Source organism: Oratosquilla oratoria, chromosome 6 (genome assembly GCF_046742065.1).
Source record: "Oratosquilla oratoria isolate Oo_2021 chromosome 6, ASM4674206v1, whole genome shotgun sequence".
NCBI classification, from domain to species: domain Eukaryota; kingdom Metazoa; phylum Arthropoda; class Malacostraca; order Stomatopoda; family Squillidae; genus Oratosquilla; species Oratosquilla oratoria.
Genome location: NC_134782.1, coordinates 37,219,233 through 37,243,653, shown reverse-complemented (window position 1 = coordinate 37,243,653; position 24,421 = coordinate 37,219,233). Strand labels below are relative to the sequence as shown.

The following is a 24,421-nucleotide window of genomic DNA, read 5'->3' as shown; positions in this document are numbered from 1 at the left end:
TCAGCCCAGCAGCTAGACTCCCGAGCAGAAGAAAAAAAAATATCTTCTGACCGACTAAACCGTGAGTCGATCGCGTCTTCTCTCTTGGGTGCTGACGCGGCTTCTCTCAGAGCAAGTGACGTTTGTCGTTTTGTGTAAATCAGGGTTTCTCAACCTTTTTAACCATATCGTCCCTTTTTTCAATTGAAAAAAGGATCGCCCCCCTTAATTGGAAAATAATGATAAAAATTATTGCAACAGTGATAGACAAGTAATTTAAAATGTTTTACTCACGTTGTGTTTTAATGAGATCCTTGGGCCTGGCTGGTGCTTCGCTGCTAGATCTTTTATATTAGGCTTAAAATTTGTCAGTTTCAATCTGATGTCTCTTCGAATGCATATATTTCGCCCCCCTGAGCTCAAAAATCGCCCCCGTTGAGAATGACTGGTGTAAACCATGAGGGGTGAGATTTGCGTTTGAGTTCGGAAGGATTCCACGGACACACAAAACAGGATTCTACAAGTTGCAATTTTCGCAAGTAACACCAATCAAGTCCTAGAATAGATAGAGGCACATTTACAATGCACTGCACAAATCTAGTAGAATTTATTTTTAGAATGTAGCAAATTGTCAAACAGTGGCCTTTCTCACCATCTGAATGATTGAAATCGTGAAAAGGTTGAGGGGTTTCCTGCACGGGCTGGCCCTACCTAAACACACACACACATTTTCAACAAACTACTTACAACTCCCGTATCTTATTTACATGCTGATGCGTTTTTCTTCATTTTTTTTCTTTTTTACAAGGCCTACTTTTGTCTCAGTATTTAACCTCTCATTCTCTCCCTTATCCTCTCCCTCCTATTCCTCCTTACCTCCCTACTCTTCCTCTTCTTTTTCCCTATCCCCCATTTTCTTTAGCCTTTCAGGTGCCTCGATCAGTCTGATGCTTTCTCTATTTACTTTCATTTACATCTGCATATATCAACGAGTGACTGTAATAAATAGATAAATTGTTAAATGAATAAAATGCTAACAAATAGTCACATCGGAAAGAGGAAGAAGAAAAAAAACCGAAAATAAAATAAGTTCAAACCCAATTCTATGCATTTACATTTGTTTTCTCACTCCAATTCTGGGAGATGAATCAGACGGCCCGGCGGTAGCGACGTAAGGTATTCACAGCATCTGATAAATACATAAGGTTACTCACAGCACTCTTCTCTGGAAATCTCAACTGGCCTCTCGGGACAGGCACTGTTGTATGGACTACATGTTTTATGCAATCAATATTCTACAGGTTTTAGTGACATCCTTACGGACCAGTTACTCAGCGTTCCTTCATAATTGGAGACGAGTCTCCACTCAAAAAGGAAATGAAGATCACTTTTGTCTTCTGTTATCCCTCCGTTCCTCTACCCTACTTGAATATCCCCTTTACCACTTTTGTGGCTTTTGATGCGATGCTGTCCCCAAACAAAGAAGCATTGTTTACTGATATTAAAAGGAATGAAAGAAAGAGAGAAAAAAAAAGATTGAACAAATAAAAACTTATTAGTAGTATTTTTCATAGCTTTGAAATATTAGGTTTTGTAGAGCTCATAATCGCAATGTGAGGCATTTCATCAGTGAGGCAGTTAAACAGCATTTGATATATATCCGAATTATACTTGCGAATGTTCTTTACAAATACAATGCTGTGGAATAAGTATAATTTCTGTAGCACTTAAAATACTGATTGGACTGTTTCATAATACCAAAAATTATGTTGAAAAAAGTGGTGTCGTCATTGTGTTGGCAATGAAAAATGCTTTCCAATTGTCTTTCTTTGTTTTCGTCCTTCGTTTTGTTTTCATTGTAGTATTGCGGGCCACGCAAGGGGCACAACCATCACGCTGCAAATGTTAGACTGAACATAAAATGGTGATAATGATAAGATGGTGACATCATCACTAAGGAGATCTTGGTAGCGTCTCGCGGCCAACGTCGCTGTACTGGCTTCTTGACTCCCTGCATCACGGTGACGCATCTTTTATATTTTTGTTCTAAAATCCAACAATTTGATTTAGTTAAAGGTGGACTTGGTCTAAAATCAGGTCCCAATTGACTGGCATCCTACTATGATACAAACATGTCCTTCTGTTGAATAAAATCAATGGATATTTGAAAAAAGTAAGTACGACACTGTGATGAAGAGGGAAGAAAAGGTAATGGCCGCCCACTGTATTTTCGTTTACTATTTTACCATGTAGAGTAACATAACGGTGAAGGTAATTGATTTTGTCTATACTTTAAAAATAATAAAAATAGAAGGTGAGGTGTGTTATGTTCCCACGCATGACTGCCGCCTTCAGGATGGTGTGATCACTCGCCTTTCGAGTATCAGAAATCATCGGGACCGAAAAAGAAAACAAGTTTACTTTTTAATAATATCCACTTTAAGTATATGCTGACGACCCATTTGTTCTCATATACATTAGAAAGTTTCTCTACGTATGGAAGTGGTTGTGGTTGATGACACAATTGGAAATACTGCATAGGCTGTGGATGACGTCATATCGAATTCCGGCGAAGCTAAGGTGCGGTCGAGGGTCTGTGGCGTTGGCGGAGCGCGGTGTGGGATCAGTTAAAGCGTCGTGCAGGGCCTGCTGCTGCCACAGTCCGCAGGAGATACCTTAGCGAGTGACTACGACAGCCTGCTTACCTACGCCTACACCTCTTCGACTAGGTTCAGACGCCCACACTCGTAAGTTCTGACACTTTTGCCAGATGGGAGGACCCGTTTGAAATTGAATATGAGTGTGTAGTGGACAAGTTAATGTTTGTGATTTTAGTGTTTATTGGAGACGTTACACACTAGCTGCAACGTGTGATTGTTATAGCGTAACGTTTAGTCGTGGAGCAAGTGGATCAAACGGTGCAAGTAGTGCCCAGTGCGTCTGCTGTGAACTGCATTGTCAACCATATTAGTGAACAGTGAGTCACGCAGGCTACGCCTGTTTATGACATACAAAACAGAAATATATAATTCTCCGCGTCGCGCACAATGGCCCGATTTGTTTAGAAAAGACATGGAATAAATTCAGGATAACTATACTGAAGCCACAATATACAATATTGTACGTGGTGCACATGATTATTCACCTACACGTGTATCCGTGATACTACATGTGTACACACACACATACACACACACACACACACGAGTCGTGGCGCGGTGGTTAGAGTTCCCGGTCGCCACTACGGCGGTCCGGGTTCGAATCCCGTCCAGAGCTGAAATAATTTCAGTATCGCTCCGCTGCGAGTCGTTACTCCAACTCTCGTGGGCGGGGATTTGGGTGTGCTGCGTGTAAGGTCACAGCATTATCCATAGATCGGTCATATATGAGCTCTGAGCTATCTTCCGGGAGGGTAATGGCTGTGGATCACGGGTCCAACACGTGATCCAAGACCATGGTGAGTCACACACACAAACACACAAAACATTCTGCTTACCGGTGTAGTGGATCATGTCTCGTCCTGCCAACTCAGATGCACCGAGATTGAACCCCACCTGCAACCCATAACTGTTTCCCTTGGGCAAGGGGATTGTGTGTGTGTGTGTGTGTGTGTGTGTGTGTGTGTGTGTGTGTGTGTGTGTGTGTGTGTGTGTGTGTGTGTGTGTGTGTGTGTGTGTGTGTGTGTGTGTGTGTGTGTGTGTGTGTGTGTGTGTGTGTGCGTGCGTGCGTGCGCGGGCGCGTGCGTGGTTAGAAATCACAGCATTAATTATAATTTGGACCATGTGAAGTATACAGCTCTCAATCGGGAAGGTAATACCGGTAGCTGTCGGTCACGAGTCCATCACGTGATCCAAAGCCATAGTGTAAACCACACTACACACACAAGACACATACATACACACACAATCAAGACACAGACGCACGCACAAGACACAGGCACACACACACAAGACACAGGCACAGACACACACACAAGGCACAGACACACACACACACACACACACACAAACAAACATTAGAGAGATTCCGTAAGTTCTCTTCGATGCTTAGTGGAGCCGAAGCCACAACCTTTGCCCAATGTGTTAGGACATCCAAGATGACTTCAAATCACTGATGATTCAGTTTTCTAAGGATATTACAAGTTCGTTTTCACTACCTGCCGGCGCTTTCAAATGGTGGCAAAGATGGCGATTTCATAAACTACTAATGTTTACTGGGATGTTATTTATTGTTATAATTATCTAAATCTATTTATATTTTCATTATGTTTCCACTATTTTTCATGCACACTGAAACTCAACAAAATCCAATACTTGAATTTACCACACACGCACATCTGCCCCACTCTGTCCCGCTGGGACAAAAGCTGTTCTTCTGTCCTATTTTATGTCATTACTCTTGCAAAAAATCAAACCTGAAACCTGTAAACCAAAAAATAGCGTACAGTCAAAAATTAAAATTATCTTTGGCCTCTTTACATGTAAAAAGTATTATAGGTTACTCATGAAGGAGGATGAGGGGGAGGGGGATGAGGAGACAGCGAACATGTGGTAGTAGAAGAATCCTGGAATTTCCGAAGAGTGGTTAATCTTTCCCCATCTTCCGGTTCATGTGCCCCCTCTCCCTCAGTCCCTTTGTCGCTCAAACTCCACACCCTCACCCACTCCCTCCCCTGGACTTTACTAAATCTCCCAAACCACAAGCAGGCGAATACCGGATGTGACACCACGCTCAATGAGCAACGAAATACTTGTCATTAAAATATAGAAAGATGAAGTTGACAGTTTCGACGTAGATATATTACAATAGTAAAAAAAATATAGGTTTCACCGAAATGCAAGCATTAAGATATAGGAGGGTATAAAAGAATATTGCTGATGGCTAAATGAAGGAAATATCCACCAGGGGTCTCTATCGGGGGAGGAGCTATGTTTAGGGGGTTGGGGGTGAGGGAGATGGGTGCAGGGGTGTGTATGGGGGGGGGGGAGGCGGTTAATTAGTAACACCTGCCTCAGTTCGGTTTTCTGATCGATCGACAGATGATTACGTTGGCGAGTCGCTTTGTTTATGGCAATCGTTATTAGTTTACATTTCCACACAGGTGTGGAACTTTATTAAGTACTGCATTGACCAATGATTCATTAGTGTAAAACGATAATGTAGACCTCAAAGTAAACGAAACCAAACTGATTCTCTTAGATTTTTGCAAATTATGTGGAAGAGAAGAAAACTTATGGAAGTAACAATGAACAAACCGCTGAAATAACGACTCCTATGATTTTTTTTTTTCAAGCTTGGACATGGCCTACAGTTTAAACTTTTGAATATGGTGACGTTCTTGCCAGATCTGTTTCCCGCTGATGTTGGGAAATTTTATTTAACTGAGGAATGGACTTTCCGTTTTACCACATGCTCATGTCAACATGAATAAAGTCGTCAGGCGTTCGCAATAAAATCTAGTCTTTCATCGAGACCGTTTTCAAATTGGTAAAACTCCTAAGATCCTTATGAAGGTGAATAGAGGGGTTAGATAATGTAGGTTTTTATTCTAAATTGTGTAAGAATCTTTATGTAATTTATGGACACGTGAGAGTGAAGGGGCGGGAAAAGCCAACGACGACGACAATATCTCGCCCAGGAAACCAGCTGGCAGGATGACATTACATTCTATTGGGGTCATTTTTTTCTTTAATGTTACTTTAATGGGATTTGTTTTACTACACTAAAAACATGTAGTTTGACCAATTAGTTTTACGTCTGATAGTTTTAATGGAAATCAGTAATACTATTCAAGCAAATTGTTACTTCACTGGGATTTGTTTTACTACACAAAAAACATTTAGTTTGACCAATTATTTTTACGTCTGATAGTTTTAATGCAAATCAGTAATACTTTTCAAGCAAATTATAGTAAATTTATTCAGACTTGACGAAGATTTATTAGAATAGTTGTACCGAGTAACTTCTTCCCGTCCGCCACAATATTCTCTTTTCAATCGTTATTCTCATGATCAGTTTTTCATAATTCAATACAATTTTTTTTCACCCTAATTGTTTATTTAGCTTTTGCTAGATTTAAGCAAGAACTATAAACAGTTCTTTAATGGCTGATTGACTGATATGGGAAGAGAAATTGTAACTATTTTTCTTGCAGATAGGTTACACAATGGCCCGTCTTACTGTGATGATGCTGATGGCTGTGGTGGCCTCCTGCCTCGCCATGCCCAACTTTGATGGCATCGAGCAGAAGCCTATGGATGACGACGGAACTAAGACTGTGAGCAAGAAGGGTAGCAGTCCAACCAAGGGAAAAAGCCAACCAGATCCTCGTAAGTATCTAAGAGAAGGGAAGGTAAAGTTCTAGAAACACGCAAGCACGGATTTTTATCATGGAATTTACGTTATTCAATAACTCCCAACCTATCCTAACCTGACCATTCCATAGTGGAAAATATCTTTCAAATGCTTTAAAGAAAAAATGAGAGGTGTTTGCGTATTACAGGAACAAAACCAAAGAGAAGATCGGTTTATGAATTAAGTGTTTTTTTCTGCTCTTCAGTGACGTCTGGAGAATTTATGGGTATTATGTATCAGCCCCACAGTGGAACCAAACCAATAAACACAAGGGGTTTATATATTTAGTAGTAGACAACAAATAGTGCCAATAAGAGATGCGAAAGTGCGAATATTTGGTATGGAAGACAACTTTAATAAGTACAGGGTTTTCTAAGCGTTTCATCTTATAGGTTTGTTTTGTTCTCAGATCGACGCTTATTGTCAGGTATCTGAAATACCTGCGAAGGTCGTGGTAGAACGTAATTTTAATTTTTTTATTTTCAAACAATGATTTCAGTAGAGCTACACTATTAATGCCACTATATAACACTATTACCATTTCGTGTTACGTTTGCAGCGGCCTTTTGAGTAACAGCTTTTAAAATCCCATCATAAAACCCAGTTAGCAATACCATATCGTAACATTGAACAGTATTTTCATGAGGAGTTACCCATGGCCAAGCCGCAGGAAACGTGACGAGAAATTAAACAAACCTGGGAATACGAACAATTCGTGACGATTCGGAGCTGGGGGGTTAGAGGTACGTGCGCGAGCATGCTTGGACTGGGCGACGCTGCGCAGTCGCTTTCCTTTTAGGAGTGTTGTAACGGTCGTCGCCTCAAATATAGGTTGCTTGGAAAGATTTGCATAGAACAAAAACAGAGTTGACGATAGGAAATAAGGGATAAAATGGATGACTGATAGATAAGGGATAATTGGGTGAGGAGAGAAGGGAACAAAATGGGACACCAAAATAGAAATTGGAATGTGGGAAAGAAAATCGAGTTAACAAAATGCCAAGGTTACACATTCAGTGTAGGAGTTGGAGTTTAGTATCTAAAATTTTTCAGTATCTAACATGATACAATATTTTTTTCTTGTTATGAACAACAATTTTTCTAGATCGTTATTATTGTTATTATCATTACTACTACTACACCTATTACTACTACTACTATACTACTATTTTTCTGGGTGGCCACGACAGGAGGTCCTATTTCTTACCATCTTTCTCTTCCTCATATTCGTTCCCGTTTTGCTTAGTTTGCATTATTGTGAGTTCAGTCTGAATTTTTCTGCTTGGATTTTTTTTGGCAGGATGCCAAACATCAAGTTGCATTCCCTTCCTTCGCACAAACACAGGTTCACGTCAATGTTGGTATGCCTGTCTTCACAAAGTCAGCATTTTAACTGTCACGCTTTTCTCTCTCTCTCTCTCTCTCTTTCTCTCTCTCTCTCTCTCTCTCTCTCTCTCTCTCTCTCTCTCTCTCTCTCTCTCTCTCTCTCTCTCTCTCTTTCTCTCTCTCTCTCTCTTTCTCTCTCTCTCTCTCTCTCTCTCTCTCTCTCTCTCTCTCTCTCTCTCTCTCTCTCTCTCTCTCTCTCTCTCTCTCTCTCTCTCTCTCCCCCTCCCTCCCCCCCCCATTGCTTTTGGAACTAGTGACACCACTGCGAAGCAGTCACGCAGCATTCTTTTCTGATTAGAGACCAGGTCTCCAAGCCAAAGAAAAAATGAATAAATAAAATTTACTACTTTTCAGCTGCCCTCGTATCTTCTTTACGTACGACTCCACCTGTTCGGCATGATAGAGAGGATAGAAATGCTGAGTGCCATTTGATACGGAAAGAATTATTAACAGTTTTGCCCCACTTGTTTCAGCTTTTGGAACCTGCGACACCTACCAAGTCACTTTTGGAAATTCGAGCGAAGAACGCCTAATTCAACAGGGCATAGTCGTCGCCATCTTCCCCTCCGAGTCGTTTGCCAATGTCGAAGTTCATATGGATGACATCATGTACATGGTAATTTTTTCCTTGTTGCTGTTTTTTTTTTTCGTTCCTTTACATTCTGGGGTGACCGAAATTCATGGAGAAAATATTGTCTAAATAATATATACACATTTTTTCGACGTCCTCAGTACGTAACCAGAAAAAGGCTGGGGGGCGACATGACGTGAACTAGACATCGATGAGATTTTCTACAAATATGGACAGATTTTTTCTTAATTTGTAAACAATATCTACCTGTAACACTTTAAGAATTTTCATTGATATTTTGTGAATTCCCCAACGCATGAAAACCATTGACAAAAAGCTAAGAGGTAGGGTAAAACTCCTTAAACAGCACCGTGACGCACTTAATATTTTTTGTCCTGAGGGGGGTTTCATGTTTTCTAATGATCAATAACATTCAGACGTTCGTTCACTGCAACAGTGCAGTGATGCAAGGGCAACTCTGCAAACAGATTTTCATATATCGTATCAAGGTTGTTTTAGCCAAAATAAAAATCTAGCTATTTCTTCGTTTAACTATGTTCATAGCATCCGACCCTGTCACTATAATCTAGATGCCAAACAGTATTACAAGGATTAGGTTATTCGCTTTTCCATTTTGCGACCACAGTTATTTTATACACCAATATATCGTTCCCCAACCACTCCACACTCCTCATCCGTATAGTTTTTCTTCCCGAACACTGCACGGGCTGTTCGTTTTCATCCATCCTACCACGGTCTTCCCGCCATTCCACGAACGCTGGCATGACGTCATCGCGTAAGACATTCAGACTTCCGGGAGCGATGTGCAGGACTTGTAGGCATTTCCTTGTAAGATGCCCGCTACCTCAAGCCCTAACACACTGCATGAGTGTTGTTGAATGAATCTATTTAGCGTTTGCTATTGCGAAAATGTATTAAAAGGCTTAAAGGTATTGGTAAAGATTATATGAGATGCTGGAGTGAGTGGTGTTGCAGTAAATAACCAGGAAAACAGATTATGATTTCTTGAAGAAAATAAGTCATTGTTGTTATTATTGTTATTATTACTATTATTATTATTATCATCATAATCCTCTTTTTTCCAGGTCTGTGTGCAGGGTTCTATGGTCAACCTTACTAAGTGCGACAGTGAGGGGGAGGAGTGTAAACCCGTTGATGTTAATTCCGCCAAACGCCTCGACATCCTCACGCCCCACCAATGGAACTACGTCAACATCACAATCAGTGAAACTCAGGTAAGTCATTTCCCCCCTGTTGCTTCAGTAATTCATATTTGCGTTCAAAACAGTTTTAATTTATTCTTGTTTGGTGCTCACACACACATACTGATCTCTCCATTCTGTTCTATCCATTCCTTAGCTTTATATCCATCGCCTATGTTAGTTTTCTCAAGACCATAGATTGTAGCTGGGAATATTCACCAATTGTATTAATAAGAAATTAATTTCAAACGCAAAGAAAACAGCCTTATGATGTTTCCAAACTCTGCAAATCTTTCAGTCAAATGTGTTTTTATCCTTATATTTAGCTAGTTCCATTTTTTTACTTAAATGATTACAGTCTTTAAATCCGAGATGCTCACCATCGATTATAATTGCTTTACTTTCAACTTTCGAGTTGAAACTTACTTTGGTTTTAGTCTTATCAATATATACATGTATGTATTTATCATTTCTACCCTCAGATTGACGTATCCATCAACTCAAAGAAGTTGACGGGCATGCTGATGGACGCCCTGGTGGCCAACGTGACCGTCCAGGTCGACGGCAAAGACCCCGAAGTGCCCCGCAACTACCGAGCCCTCGTTCAATACAGCTGCGAAGTGCCTGCCACAGGTATGTACGACATCAGCGAGTTCTTAAGTATCTATCTTTATTTATTTGTATATCTATTTATTTGTTTATATATCCATTAGTTATTAATTTGTATATTTGTTGTCTTACATTTTGTGTATCATACAGTATTTACCTATTTGTTTATTTTATTTGTTTATTTTCAGTGATTCCTGTTACACGCAGTCCAGGTGATGAGGAAGGAACTGCAGTGCCCCAGACTGGTGAGTTTGACACCCCCCCCCCTACCTTGTGATACTCCTCGACACCTTATGAATTTTCTGATAAACGTCGAACTATTTTATTGCACACCTAGGGGGTCTCATGAAAAACTCTAACGTCGTGTTTGGAAAACAAATCATTATTGGTGCGCCATTTTGAATAGAAGCGTCTTGATAATTTTCATGAGATTCAATAAGTCGACATTCGATCATCTTAATTTATTTTATCTTATTTGTCGTCCACCTAAAACTATTAAATCGATCTTGCACGATTACATACCATTGGAATATAAGAATACTATGATCGAGAATCCTTCTAGTCTCTGGGTTAGTATCTCAGTTGTATAAATTATATTGGTGTTGCGCAGTGTACATGTATTTTTATAGTATTCCGCGGTATTGTCACAAGATTGTACAATATAGTAACTGAATTCAACCTTGCTTACATTACTTATGCATTTGTGTGTATTATTTTTGTTTTCGTTTATTATTCTTTATTAAATGGACTAATTCATTTAGCCTTAGGTAGATTTGACCAACTCACCCATAGCATACGGATTCCATAGGTCACATTATCCATACCTAACGTGTAATTGGTTGCTTATTGCCAGGTACTACTGGAGAGCCAGAGGAGGAAGAAGGCCCCAATGTCGGTCTCATCGTGGGCATCTTGGCAGCTGTCATCATCGTAGCCGTCATCGTGGCCGTTATCTACTCGAAAAAGGTTCGAAAGTCGGCCGACATCAACGCCCAGACTCCACTCCAGCAACAGCAGTAGAGTGGGAGACAGAGTCGGTCAAGCACAGTGTCTTCGTAGACGACTTCGGCTGAAGACAAGATGTCTTGCGTTTAGTCTTTATCATACCAAAGTCGGCCCCTGGTTATGTTGGGGGAGGAGGGGGAGTGAGAGGAGGAAGAGATTTCGTGCCTTCTGTGCTGAGGGTATGATGACTTCGTCTATTTGCCACCTGGTTTCTTCAGCTCTTGCTGAGTCTGGCAGAAGTCGACGTGGCCCGATTCAAATGCTCGGGTCTCAACGGCTTCTCATAAGTTATTGCATTATCGACGCGGGTCGTATATATGTTTAAGTATCATAAGAAAATGTTCATGTGTTTCATAAGACAGAGGCATTCCAATTAATCATCGCATTTGATTGGATCTCATTTAATCATACCAAAGGTAACACGAAAAAAAAAAATAATTGAAAATACTCATAATTAAAATGTAAATCATGCAACACGTTGTTTCTGTTTTCTTTAAAATATCTTACGCGATTTCTCTGGATCACACAGAATAATAGTACCAAAACTATATTTGAGAAAATATTAAAAAAAAATCCGGGCTAGATTCTACTCGCTTAAAGGAACCCGTTACAACCCAAAAGAGAAATGCCCAGAAGTTTTGTATTATAAATGCCTCGATGTAAAAAATATTCCTATTCTGATAATGTTCGTATGAGCGTAAATGTAAATAAAACAAATATGATGCTTACGAAGTGTGTTCTTTCTAATCCACCTTTTATTGAAGATGTCTTCACTGGTGAACAATCGAAACGTGTTGTAAGAAGTAAAACAAGTTAGAACTATTCAACAAAAACCCACTGTGTTGGATAAGAAGAAATGAAATAAAATTAATTCCATATATTTCGATCACGGACTGTGATCCTCTTCAGTGGAATACAGAAAGGTAGAGCAAATGGCATGTCTTATATACAATAAAAATAAGGGACAAGGGTAGGACTCAGGTAGCATCTAGTACTTTGCGGGGCAGGTCACCCGCCTTCACCAACGATGGTAACAATTTGTTGACTGCCCAGGTGGTGATGCAGTCAGGTGACCACTGTCCGTATGACATATTAAAATTTGGAAATTTGTTAATCAGGGATGATTCTATTATTTTTCTTTTAAAACTGCATTTTGAATTAAAGATAATCTTTGCCTCATTCCAATCCATATGATGGCCTTCCTTGTCTACATGTTGGAAGACAGCGGAATTATGTTGTGCGTATTTAATTGAATTTTTATGTTCTTTCATCCTAGTATATAAATCTCTACCTGTTTGTCCCCAATATACATTGTTACAATCAGAGCAAGGGAGTTTATACACACCTTGATGTATTTCTTCTCTAGGTCTTTGATGTACATTGACTATTTTCTTAAACAAATTATTGGGATAACTAAAAACAATTTTAATATCTTCCTGTGGAAGAAATTGAGAAATGTCATTTAAGGATCTATTATAAGGCAATTTAATACAGTTTTTGTCCCAACTGTAGTTCTTACTGGAATGTATATTGGGGACAAACAGGTAGAGATTTATATACTAGGATGAAAGAACATAAAAATTCAATTAAATACGCACAACATAATTCCGCTGTCTTCCAACATGTAGACAAGGAAGGCCATCATATGGATTGGAATGAAGCAAAGATTATCTTTAATTCAAAATGCAGTTTTAAAAGAAAAATAATAGAATCATCCCTGATTAACAAATTTCCAAATTTTAATATGTCATACTAGATGCTACCTGAGTCCTACCCTTGTCCCTTATTTTTATTGTATATAAGACATGCCATTTGCTCTACCTTTCTGTATTCCACTGAAGAGGATCACAGTCCGTGATCGAAATATATGGAATTAATTTTATTTCATTTCTTCTTATCCAACACAGTGGGTTTTTGTTGAATCTTTACGAATAGGTTACGACATTACTTTATAGTTAAGTTAGAACTAGAAAAGTGGTACAGAGAACTGGAAAACCGAGGGCTTAAAAAGAAAGACAGAAAATCCGAGTTTCAACTCGGATTCATATGCTAGGTGGAAAATTGTGGATGAGGACTGAAATCTGGACTCTGAGATAACAGCCTGTAGTAAGGATAGAATAATTGGAGAGAAACCTCAGGGTTTGCATGTGATCGTAGAAAAACGCAGAAGTATGATGTCGAGAAAATGAAAATTATTAGAAAGATGTGCTGAGGAGCAAAATGCTAATGATAGGATAAGAGGAACTACGAATGTAGTGGAGACAAATACGGAAAATACTGCAGATATGTAACGACATGAGTCATACGGAGGAAGAAGAATGATAGAGATGGAGGTGGATGGGCTATCAGAAAAGAGACTCGACACTGAGGTGGGTAAAGATTTAGTACACACACACAGACACGTATGTGTGTGTGTGTGCTCGTGCCTGCGTACATATGTATACGTGTGTTGATCGAATTTGAAATTGTATTCATCATACAGGGTGGGGCGCGGAAACTTCACGATTTGGGGATTGAATTATAAAGTGTTTACACTTCACAATTCTTTATTCTACTTTTATGTCTGTCACACAACATGGGAGATTTACTTTTACACAGTTCTAAAAACAATATCTTTTAAATGTCCACCTCCATTGTCAATACACTGATTCAGACGATTTCGGAAGCTTTGGTCTACTCTCTCTAGCATGGTGAGCTGGCTATTTGAGTGCGGATGGCATTCTGTAGGTCTTCCAGGGTCTATGGACGGTCGTTATAAACCATGGATTTGAGATAATCCCACAGGAAATAATCACAGGGGGCTAAATCAGGCGAGCGCGCTGGCCAGTTTAAATCGCCTCTCAGGGAAATCAGCGCGCTCGCCTGATTTAGGTCCCTATGATTATTTCCTGTGGGGTTATCTCAAATCCATGGTTTATAACGACCGTCCATAGACCCTGGAAGACCTACAGAATGCCATCCGCACTGAAATAGCCAATATACCGCTCACCATGCTAGAGAGAGTAGACCAAAGCTTCCGAAATCGTCTGAATCAGTGTATTGACAATGGAAGTGGACATTTAAAAGATATTGTTTTTAGAACTGTGTAAAAGTAAATCTCCCATGTTGTGTGACAGACATAAAAGTAGAATAAAGAATTGTGAAGTGTAAACACTTTATAATTCAATCCCCAAATCGGGAAGTTTCCGCGCCCCACCCTGTATGATGAATACAATTTCAGTTTACTAAAATTAGTTCAGGAAGATGAACCAGAAATTATGAAGGAAATTGAGGAAAAATTCAGGCTCGGAAAGTATAGTACAGATAAGACTAGACCAATTAAGATTAAATTCAGGTCACAAACGACGGCAGAGAATATCTTATCCAAAACAGGGAAACTAGCAACAAATGAACAATATAAAAAGGTATGGATAAAAAGGGAAATGAATAAAGAGGAAAGAGAGGAAGAAAAACAGAAAAGACTTGAAGCTAAGGAAAAAAACGAGAGAAGAACGGAGTCAGAAAAAGAGAGATTCTATTGGAGAGTAGTGAATATGAAACTAAAGAAAGTCGACATACAAGAGAAAAACAAAAGGGAAACAGAGAACACAATGGAAGTGGCAGAATACTAAGAGTGTCTTACACAAATATAGATGGATTTATAACAGGATTGAATGAGCTGAATGATTATTTGAAGGAAAAAGAACCAGACATAATGGGAATTGTAGAAACAAAATTAAAAGGTCCACTACCACCCAACAGTGTAGGACATGATGCATATAATTATTGGATTAGAAACAGAGTGAAAAAGGAAGGGGGTGGAGTTATGTTCCTGACTAAGAAGGATATAAACGTGAAGTGTGTCACATATGGAAAGAATACAGTACAGATGATAATGATGGAAGTAGAAGACAGAGATAAGAAGAGCAGAAACTTTGTGATAAATTATGTGCCCCCGAAAACAGCCTCATGGGAAGAGAGTGAACATAAAAGTATGTTAGAGGACACAAAGATAGCATTAAACAAGATAATGGAAGATGGAGGAAGAATAGTTATGATGGGCGACTTTAATTGCAAAGAAATCTGCTGGGAAGAAATGACAGTAAAGGGTGGAGACGGCTCATGGGGAAACGCTCTACTTGAGATGGTTACTGACCATACAATGACACAATGGATACAGGAGAACACTAGGTATAGAAATGAAGAAGAGCCATCGAGACTAGACCTAATAATTACATCTGAACCTTGAATAGTGGACAAAATTGAATATAAAACACCAATAAGTAAAAGTGACCACATATTGATTGAACTGGAATTTAATGAAGAAAAATATATGAAAAGAAATGAACAATATAGAAAAGGAAGAATGATGTATGAAAAAACAAACTTTGATCAAATAAGAGAATTCTTTCAAAAGGAAAACTGGGAAGAAATATACAAAGAAGAAACAACAGTAGAAGAGAAATGGAATATTTTGACAAAAATTTACAAAAAAGGAGTGGAAAAGTATGTCCCAAGACAAAAACAAGAAAAAGAATATGTAAAATGCTGGTACAACAAAAGTTGTAGGGAGTTAAAAGACAAAAGAGACAAAGCCTGGACCAGATGGAAAAAAGACAGAAGACCTGAAAAATGGAAAATATATACTTGTTATAGAAATGAATATGTACAAACGTGCAGAGAGGAAAAGAGAAAATATGAAAAAGATATCATAGAAAAGTGTAAAGATCAACCAAAACTATTCTACAGATTTGTAAACAATAAACTGAAAAACAAACAAGACTTGGAGAAATTAAGACAGGAGGGAGTTGAATACACTGAGGAAATGGAAATGGCGGAAATTATGAACAAACATTTTAAATCAGTGTTTACAAGGGAGAACATACAACCTGAAGAGAACGAATGGAAAGAGAAAGTCCCCCCTATGGAAGAAATAGAAGTAACAAAGAATGAAATATTAACACGCTTGAGTAATCTTGATGTCAGAAAATCGCATGGACCAGATGAAATAGCAAACTGGATACTGAAAGAATGCAGGAATGAACTGGCAGACAAAATACATAGCATACTAAACAGTTCCTTGAAAGAAGGAAAAGTTCCAGAAGATTGGAAAAAAGCAAATATAGTACCTATATATAAAGAAGAACCTACCAACTATAGACCAGTCTCTCTAACAAGTACAATAGCAAAAATTTGTGAAAGAATTATCAAAAGTAGATGGGTAAAATATTTAGAAAAAAACAAAGTGTTAAATCCAAGGCAATTTGGATTCAGACAAGGACGATCATGCGTCACCAATTTAATATGTTTCTATTCAAGGCTAATAGATATAATACAAGAAAGAGATGGATGGGCGGACTGTGCATTTCTAGACCTAAAGAAAGCTTTTGACAAAGTACCACATAAGAAGTTGCTTAAGAAATTAGAAACTGAAGGAGGAATACAGGGAAACTGCTAAATTGGATGGAAGACTTTTTGCAAGAAAGAAAAATGAGAGTAGTGATAAGAGACCAGCACTCAAAATGGGATGAAGTAATAAGCGGTGTTCCGCAGGGAACAGTTCTGGCCCCAATAATGTTTGCTATATATATTAATGATATGGATGAAGGAATTGAAAGCTATATGAGCTTCTTTGCAGATGATGCAAAACTACTGAAAAGAGTGAACACGGAAGAAGATTGTGAATCACTACAGAGAGATCTAAATAAAGTACAGGAATGGAAAAGGAAGTGGGAGATGGAGTTCAATACAAAAAAGTGTAGTATGATGGAATTTGGAAAAAGCAAAAACAGAATAACAGGATCATATAATTTGGGAGAAGAAGGAATAAAAAAAGTAGAAAATGAGAAGGACCTGGGAGTCATTGTTATGAATAATATGTCACCTGAGAAACATATAAATAAGATTTTTGGAGAAACTTATAATTTAATAAGAACAATCAAAGTTGCATTTACATACCTAGATGAAGAAATGGTGAAGAAAATCCTAATCACCCTGATAAGACCAAGATTGGAATATGCAGCAACGATATGGTCACCAAGTACAAAAAAATGTATAAGAAAACTTGAAAGAATACAAAGAGCAATTACAAAATTGGCACCAACACTCTCAAAACTATCATATGAAGAGAGACTAGAAAAACTTGAACTACAGACACTAGAGCAAAGAAGAGAGAGAGGAGATTTGATAGCTATTTACAGAATCATGAAAGGCATGGAAATTACTGATAGAGAGAATCTGATAAAATGGGATGACAGAAATACAAGAGGACACGGAAAGAAAATAAAAAAAGACAGATATAGAAGAGACCTGAAAAAGAACAGCTTTCCTCACAGAGTAATAGACAGTTGGAACAAGTTAGATGAGAAAGTGGTGTGTGCAAAAACAATACATGAATTTAAAAATAGTTTAGATAAAATGATATATGAAGACGGGACCCCACGAGCATAGCTCCCCTTCCCGTAAAATACAACTAGGTAAATGCAACTAGGTAAATACACACACACACACACACACACACACACACACACACACACACACACACACACACACACACTTTCACCGAATGGACGGCGAGAATTGGTGTTCCAAAGAAAAAGGAAAAACTACGTGGATCTCAACATCCAGGAAGTGCCTTTTTGTATTTATAGGGAAGGGGAGTGCTCGTGGAATAGTGGGGATGTGATAGGGAAGGAGAAGGGAAGGGATATTGAGGGAAATGGAAGGAAATGAGGAAGAGAATGACATGGTCCAGGAAGCTAGGAGAAATGTAAACAAGAGACGAACTGAAGACGATGACTTTGGAGAGGACGGAATCAACAAAAATGTAAAGATTAGAAGTATAGATAAGAGGAATACAGTAGAAGGTGATGAGAATATTTTCCAGGGATTTAAAGAGGGTGGGGGGACACAACCCCCCCCCCCGATTGACAAGACTAGAAGAGAAGCTCGATAAGATGATCGAGCACTGGAGCTTAGGTTCGGTCACGTTAACAACATTGTGCAGAGGATTGAAAAATTGGAAGAACTAGAGAAGGCGAACAAAAACTTAACTAAGGAAATTGAAGAATTAAAAAAACAGTTAAAAGAAGTAAAAGAGGAGAATAAAGTCTTAAAGGAGAATAGTAAGGACAACAAAGAGGGTTGGAAAAAAAATCCAAGAAAACAGCAAAGTTGCATTTACTGACATAATCAAACAACAAATGAAAGAACAAACTGAAGACTCAGTTATCAAAGTGATGAGACAGAAGGAGAATATAGTAAGAGACTTAGCAGATAGAAAGAAATGTATAATTATATTAGGAATGGAAGAGAAACATAACCCAGATAGAACCACAAGAACCAAAGAGGAAAATGAAAAAGTAAGAATTTTACAAAAATTAGTTCAGGAAGATGAGCCAGAAATAATGAAACAAATCGAAGAGAAATTCAGGCTCGGGAAATATAGTACAGACAAGACCAGACCAATTAAGATTAAATTCAGGTCACAGACGACAACAGAGAATATCTTATCCAAAACAGGGAAACTAGCAACAAGTGAACAATATAAAAAGGTATGGATAAAAAGGGAAATGAATAAAGAGGAAATAAGGAAAAGACATGAAGCTAGGAAAAAAAAGAGACCAAAACGGAGACAGAAAAACAAGAATTCTACTGGAGAGTAGTGAATATGAAATTGAAGAAATGGAAAATAACAGAGAGAAACACAAAAGAAACAGAGAATACAATGGAAATAACAGAAAGTTAAGAGTATCCTACACAAATATAGATGGATTAATAACAGGACTGAATGAACTGAACAAATATCTGAAAGAAAAAGATCCGGACATAATGGGAATTGTTGAGACAAAATCAAAAGGTGCACTACCACCCAACAGCATAGGACACAATGCATATAATTATTGGATTAGAAACAGAGAGATAAAACAAGGGGGTGGAGTTATGTTCCTGACTAAGGATATAAGCCTGAAGAGTGTCACATATGGGAAGAATAGAGTAGAGATGATCATGATAGAAGTAGAAGATAGAGATAAGAAGAGCAGAAAGTTTGTAATAAACTACGTGCCCCCAAAAACAGCCTCGTGGGAAGAGAATGAACATAAAAGCATGTTAGAAGACACAAGAGTAACACTAAACAAGATAATGGAAGATGGAGGAAGAATAGTTATGATGGGCGACTATAATTGCAAAGAAATATGCTGGGAAGAGATGACCGTAAAGGGTGGAGAAGACTCATGGGGAAGTGTTCTACTTGAGAGGATTATTGACCACACAATGACACAATGGATCCAAGAGAACACTAGGTATAGAAATGAAGAAGAACCATCTAGACTAGACCTAATAATCACATCAGAACCTAAAATAGTGGAAAAGATAGAATACCAGGCACCAATAAACAAAAGTGACCACATATTGATAGAACTAGAACTAAATGAGAAAAAATACATGAAAAGAAATGAACAATATAGAAAAGGAAGATTTATGTACGATTTTTTTTTATATAAAATAAGAGAATTCTTCCAAAATGAAAACTGGGAAAGAGTACACAAAGAAGATACAACAGTAGAAGAGAAATGGAATATTTTGACAAAAATCTATAAAAAAGGAGTAGAAAAGTATGTCCCAAGACAAAAACAAGAAAAAGAATATGTAAAGTGCTGGTACAATAAAAGTTGTAGGGAGATAAAAGACAAAAGATACAAAAACTTGGACCAAATGGAAGAAAACAAAAGACCAGAAAAATGGAAAATATATACTTGTTATAGAAATGAATATGTACAAGCGTGCAGAGGAAAAGAGAAAATATGAAAAAGATGTCATAGAAAAATGTAAAGATCAACCAAAACTATTCTACAGATTTGTAAACAATAAACTGAAAAACAAACAAGATTTGGAGAAATTAAGACAAGGAGGAGTTGAATACACAGAGGAAATTGAAATGGCGGAAATTATGAACAAGCATTTTAAATCAATGTTTACAAGGGAGAACATACAACCTGAAGAGATTGAATGGAAAGAGAAAGTACCCCCTATGGAAGAAATAGAAGTAACAAAGAATAAAATATTGAAACATTTGAGTAATCTTGATGTCAGAAAATCGCATGGACCATATGAAATAGCAAACTGGATTTTGAAAGAATGCAGGAATGAACTGGCAGACATAATACATAGCATACTAAACAGTTCCTTGAAAGAAGGTAAAGTTCCAGAAGATTGGAAAAAAGCAAATATAGTACCTATATATAAAGGGGGAAATAAGAAGACCCTACCAACTATAGGCCAGTCTCTCTAACAAGTACAATAGCAAAAATTTGTGAAAGAATTGTCAAAAATAGATGGGTAAAATATTGAGAAAAAAACAACGTGCAATCCAAGGCAATTTGGATTCAGACAAGGACGATCATGCGTCACCAATTTAATATGTTTCTATTCAAGGCTAATAGATATAATACAAGAAAGAAATGGATGGGCTGATTGTGCATTTCTAGACTTAAAAAAAGCTTTTGACAAAGTACCACATAAGAAGTTGCTTAAGAAATTAGAAACTGAAGGAGGAATACAGGGCAAACTGCTAAATTGGATGGAAGACTTTTTGCAAGAAAGAAAAATGAGAGTAGTGATAAGAGACCAACACTCAAAATGGGATGAAGTAATAAGCGGTGTTCCACAAGGAACAGTTCTGGCCCCAATAATGTTTGCTATATATATTAATGATATGGATGAAGGAATTGAAAGCTATATGAGCTTCTTTGCAGATGATGCAAAACTATTGAAAAGAGTGAACACGGAAGAAGATTGTGAATCACTACAGAGAGATCTATATAAAGTACAGGAATGGAGTAGGAAGTGGGAGATGGAGTTCAATACAAAGAAGTGTAGTATAATGGAATTTGGAAAAAGTAAAAACAGAATAACAGGATCATATAAATTGGGAGAAGGGATAAAAAAGTAGAAAATGAAAAGGACCTGGGAGTCATTGTTATGAATAATATGTCACCTGAGAAACATAAATAAGATTTTTGGAGAAACCTATAATTTGATAAAAACAATCAAAGTTGCATTTACATACCTGGACGAAGAAATGGTGAAGAAAATTCTAATCACCCTGATAAAACCAAGATTGGAATATGCAGCAACGATATGGTTACCAAGTGCAAAAAAAAGTATAAAGAAAAACTTGAAAGAATACAAAGAGCAATTACAAAATTGGCACCAACACTCTCAAAACTATCATATGAAGAGAGACTAGCAAAACTTGAACTACAGACACTAGAGCAAAGAAGAGAGAGAGGAGATTTGATAGCTATTTACAGAATCATGAAAGGCATAGAAATTACTGATAGAGAGAATCTGATAAAATGGGATGACAGAAATATAAGAGGACATGGAAAGAAAATAAAAAAAGACAGCTATAGAAGAAACCTGAAAAGGAACAGCTTTCCTCACAGAGTAATTGACAGTTGGAACAAGTTAGATGAGAAAGTGGTGTGCGCAAAAACAATACATGAATTTAAAAATAGTTTAGATAAAATGAGATACGAAAACGGGACACCACGAGCATAGCTCCCCTTCCCGTAAAATACAACTAGGTAAATACAACTAGGTAAATACACACACACACACACACACCATCCCCTTGCCCAGGGGAAACAGTTATGGGTTGCAGGTGGGGTTCAATCGGCAGCGAAGTTCGGACTCCGGAGTTATCCAAGAATTTCGAGGATCACAACGACAAGGAAGTACCTGTGTTGTATCTATAGGGAAGGGGAAGCTCGTGGTGTAGTGGGAAGGTGATAAAAAAGGAGAAGGGGAGGGATTACTGAGGGAAATGGAAGGAAATGAAGAAGGGGAGGACTTGGTCCAGGCAGGCAGACGCCATGTAAACAAGCGCGAGCCAGATGAATTTAGTGACGAAGAAGGAATTAACAAAAATGTAAAGATTAGAAATATGGATAAGAGCAGCACAATGGAAGGTGAAGATAACAATTTCCAAGGATTTAATGAGGGGGAGGGGAAAGCCAACCCTCCCCGATTAGCAAGCCTAGAAGAAAAACTTGAGAAAATTGTCAAACATTGGGAGGATAGGTTCGGTGAACTCACGCAAATCACGCAGAAAGTTGAAAAATTGGAAGAATTAGAGAAGGAGAAAAAAAAAAACTAACTAAAGAAAGAAGTATTAAAAAGACAGTTAAAAGAAGTAAAATATGAGAATGAGGAATTAAAGAATAATAATAAAGTGAATAAAGAGTTCATAGCAAAAGAAGCACAGGGTAGGAAAAAATCCAAGAAAACAGTAAAGTTGCATTTAATGATATAGTAAATTAGCAGATGAAAGAACAAACTACAAACACAGTTATTAAAGTGATGAGACAGAAGGAGAATATAGTAAGAGACTTAGCAGACAAAAAGAAATGTATAATTATATTAGGAATGGAGTAGAAGTATAATCTAAATAGAACCACAAGAATCAAAGAGGAAAAAAAAATAAACAGTTTATTAGAATTAGTTCAGGAAGATGAACCTGAAATCGGGAAACAAATTGAAGAAATGTATAGGCTCGGGAAATATAGTACAGATAAGACCAGACCAATTAAGGTTAAATTCAGGTCACAAACGACAGCAGAGAATATCTTAGCAAAAACAGGGAAACTAGCAGACAGTGAACATTGTAAAAAGGTGTGGATAAAAAGAGAAATGAATAAAGAGGAAAGAGAGGATGAGAAGACAAAAAGACAAGAAGATAAAGAAAAAAACGAGATGAGATCAGAGTCAGAAAAGGAGGAATTCTATTGGAGAGTAGTGAATATAAAAGTGAGGAAATGGGTCATACCAGAGAAAAACAAAAGGGAAACAGAGAATACAATGGAAGTAGCAGAAAATTAAGAGTGTCTTACACAAATATAGATGGATTAATAACAGGATGGAACAAACTGAATTATTATCTGAAGGAAAAAGAACCGGGCATAATGGGAATTGTAGAGACAAAATTAAAAGGTCCACTACCACCCAACAGTGTAAGACATGATACATATAATTATTGGATTAGAAACAGAGAGGCAAAACAAGGGGGTGGAGTTATGTTCCTGACTAAGAAGGATATAAACGTGAGGAGTGTCACATATGGAAAAAATACAGTAGAAATTATTATGATTGAAGTGGAAGACAGAGATAAGAAGAGCAGAAAGTTTGTAATAAATTATGTGCCTCCAAAAACAGCCTCGTGGGAAGAGAGGGAACATAAAACTATGTCAGAAGATACAAAGATAACATTAAATAAGATAATGGAAGATGGAGGAAGAATAGTTATGATGGGCGACTTTAATTGCAAAGAAGTCTGCTGGGAAGAGATGACAGTAAAGGATGGAGACGACTCATGGGGAAATGTTCTACTTGAGATGATTATTGACCATACAATGACACAATGGATTCAAGAGAACACTAGGTATAGAAATGAAGAAGAGCCATCGAGACTTGACCTAATAATCACATCAGAACCTGAAATAGTGAAAAAGATAGAATATAAGACACCAATAAGTAAAAGTGACCACATATTGATTGAACTGGAACTAAATGAGGAAAAATACATAAAAAGAAATGAACAATATAGAAAAGGAAGATTGATGTATGATTTTTTTTTTTTTATAAAGTAAGAGAATTCTTTCAAAAAGAAAACTGGGAAAGAATATACAAAGAGGAAACAACAGTGGAAGAGAAATGGAATATTTTAACAAAAATTATATAAAAAAAAAGGAGTGGAAAAGTATGTCCCAAGACAAAAACAAGAAAAAGAATATGGAGGAGAAGGAAAAAGTAAACTAGGTATTAAAATTGTTCAAGAAGATGAACAAGAAATAGGAAAAAAAATAATGAAGAAGTATATAGATTGGGGAAATACAATATAGACAAGACCAGGCCAATTAAGGTTAAATTCAGGTCACAAACGACAGCGGAGAATGTCATATAAAAAACAGGGAAACTAACAAAAATTATCAGTATAAACAGGTATGGATAAAAAGAAAGATGAATATAGAGGAAAGATAGGAAGAGAAAACAAAAAGAATAGAAGCTATGGAAAAAAACGAGAACAGAGCAGAGTCAGACAAAGAGAAATTCTATTGGGGAGTAGTGGATATGAAAGTGAGGAAATGGTTCATAGTAGAGAAAAACAGAAGGGAAACAGGAAACACGATGGAGGTATCAGAAAATTAAAAATGTCTTTCACATATATAGATGACTTAATGACAGGCTTGAATGAACTGAATGATTACCTGAAGGGAAAAGAACCGGACATAATGGGAATTGTGGAGACAATATT

General features: G+C 37.6%; 1 protein-coding gene across 2 annotated transcripts; it reads left to right on the top strand.

Moving 5' to 3' along the window:
* Window positions 1-2,423: 2,423 nt before the first annotated feature.
* Window positions 2,424-11,855, top strand: LOC143026401 (uncharacterized). 2 transcript variants are annotated; one of them, XM_076186711.1, is made up of 7 exons: window positions 2,424-2,726; window positions 6,134-6,308; window positions 8,193-8,335; window positions 9,397-9,546; window positions 9,996-10,146; window positions 10,311-10,367; window positions 10,976-11,855. In XM_076186711.1, exons 2-7 carry the CDS (start codon window positions 6,146-6,148, stop codon window positions 11,140-11,142), a joined length of 831 nt encoding a protein of 276 aa, XP_076042826.1. In that variant the 5' UTR covers window positions 2,424-2,726; window positions 6,134-6,145; the 3' UTR covers window positions 11,143-11,855. The 2 variants fall into 2 exon arrangements, with proteins under 2 accessions (XP_076042826.1, XP_076042827.1); XM_076186712.1 differs by having other exon boundaries at window positions 2,539-2,726; window positions 6,138-6,308.
* The last annotated feature ends 12,566 nt before the right edge of the window (window positions 11,856-24,421 follow it).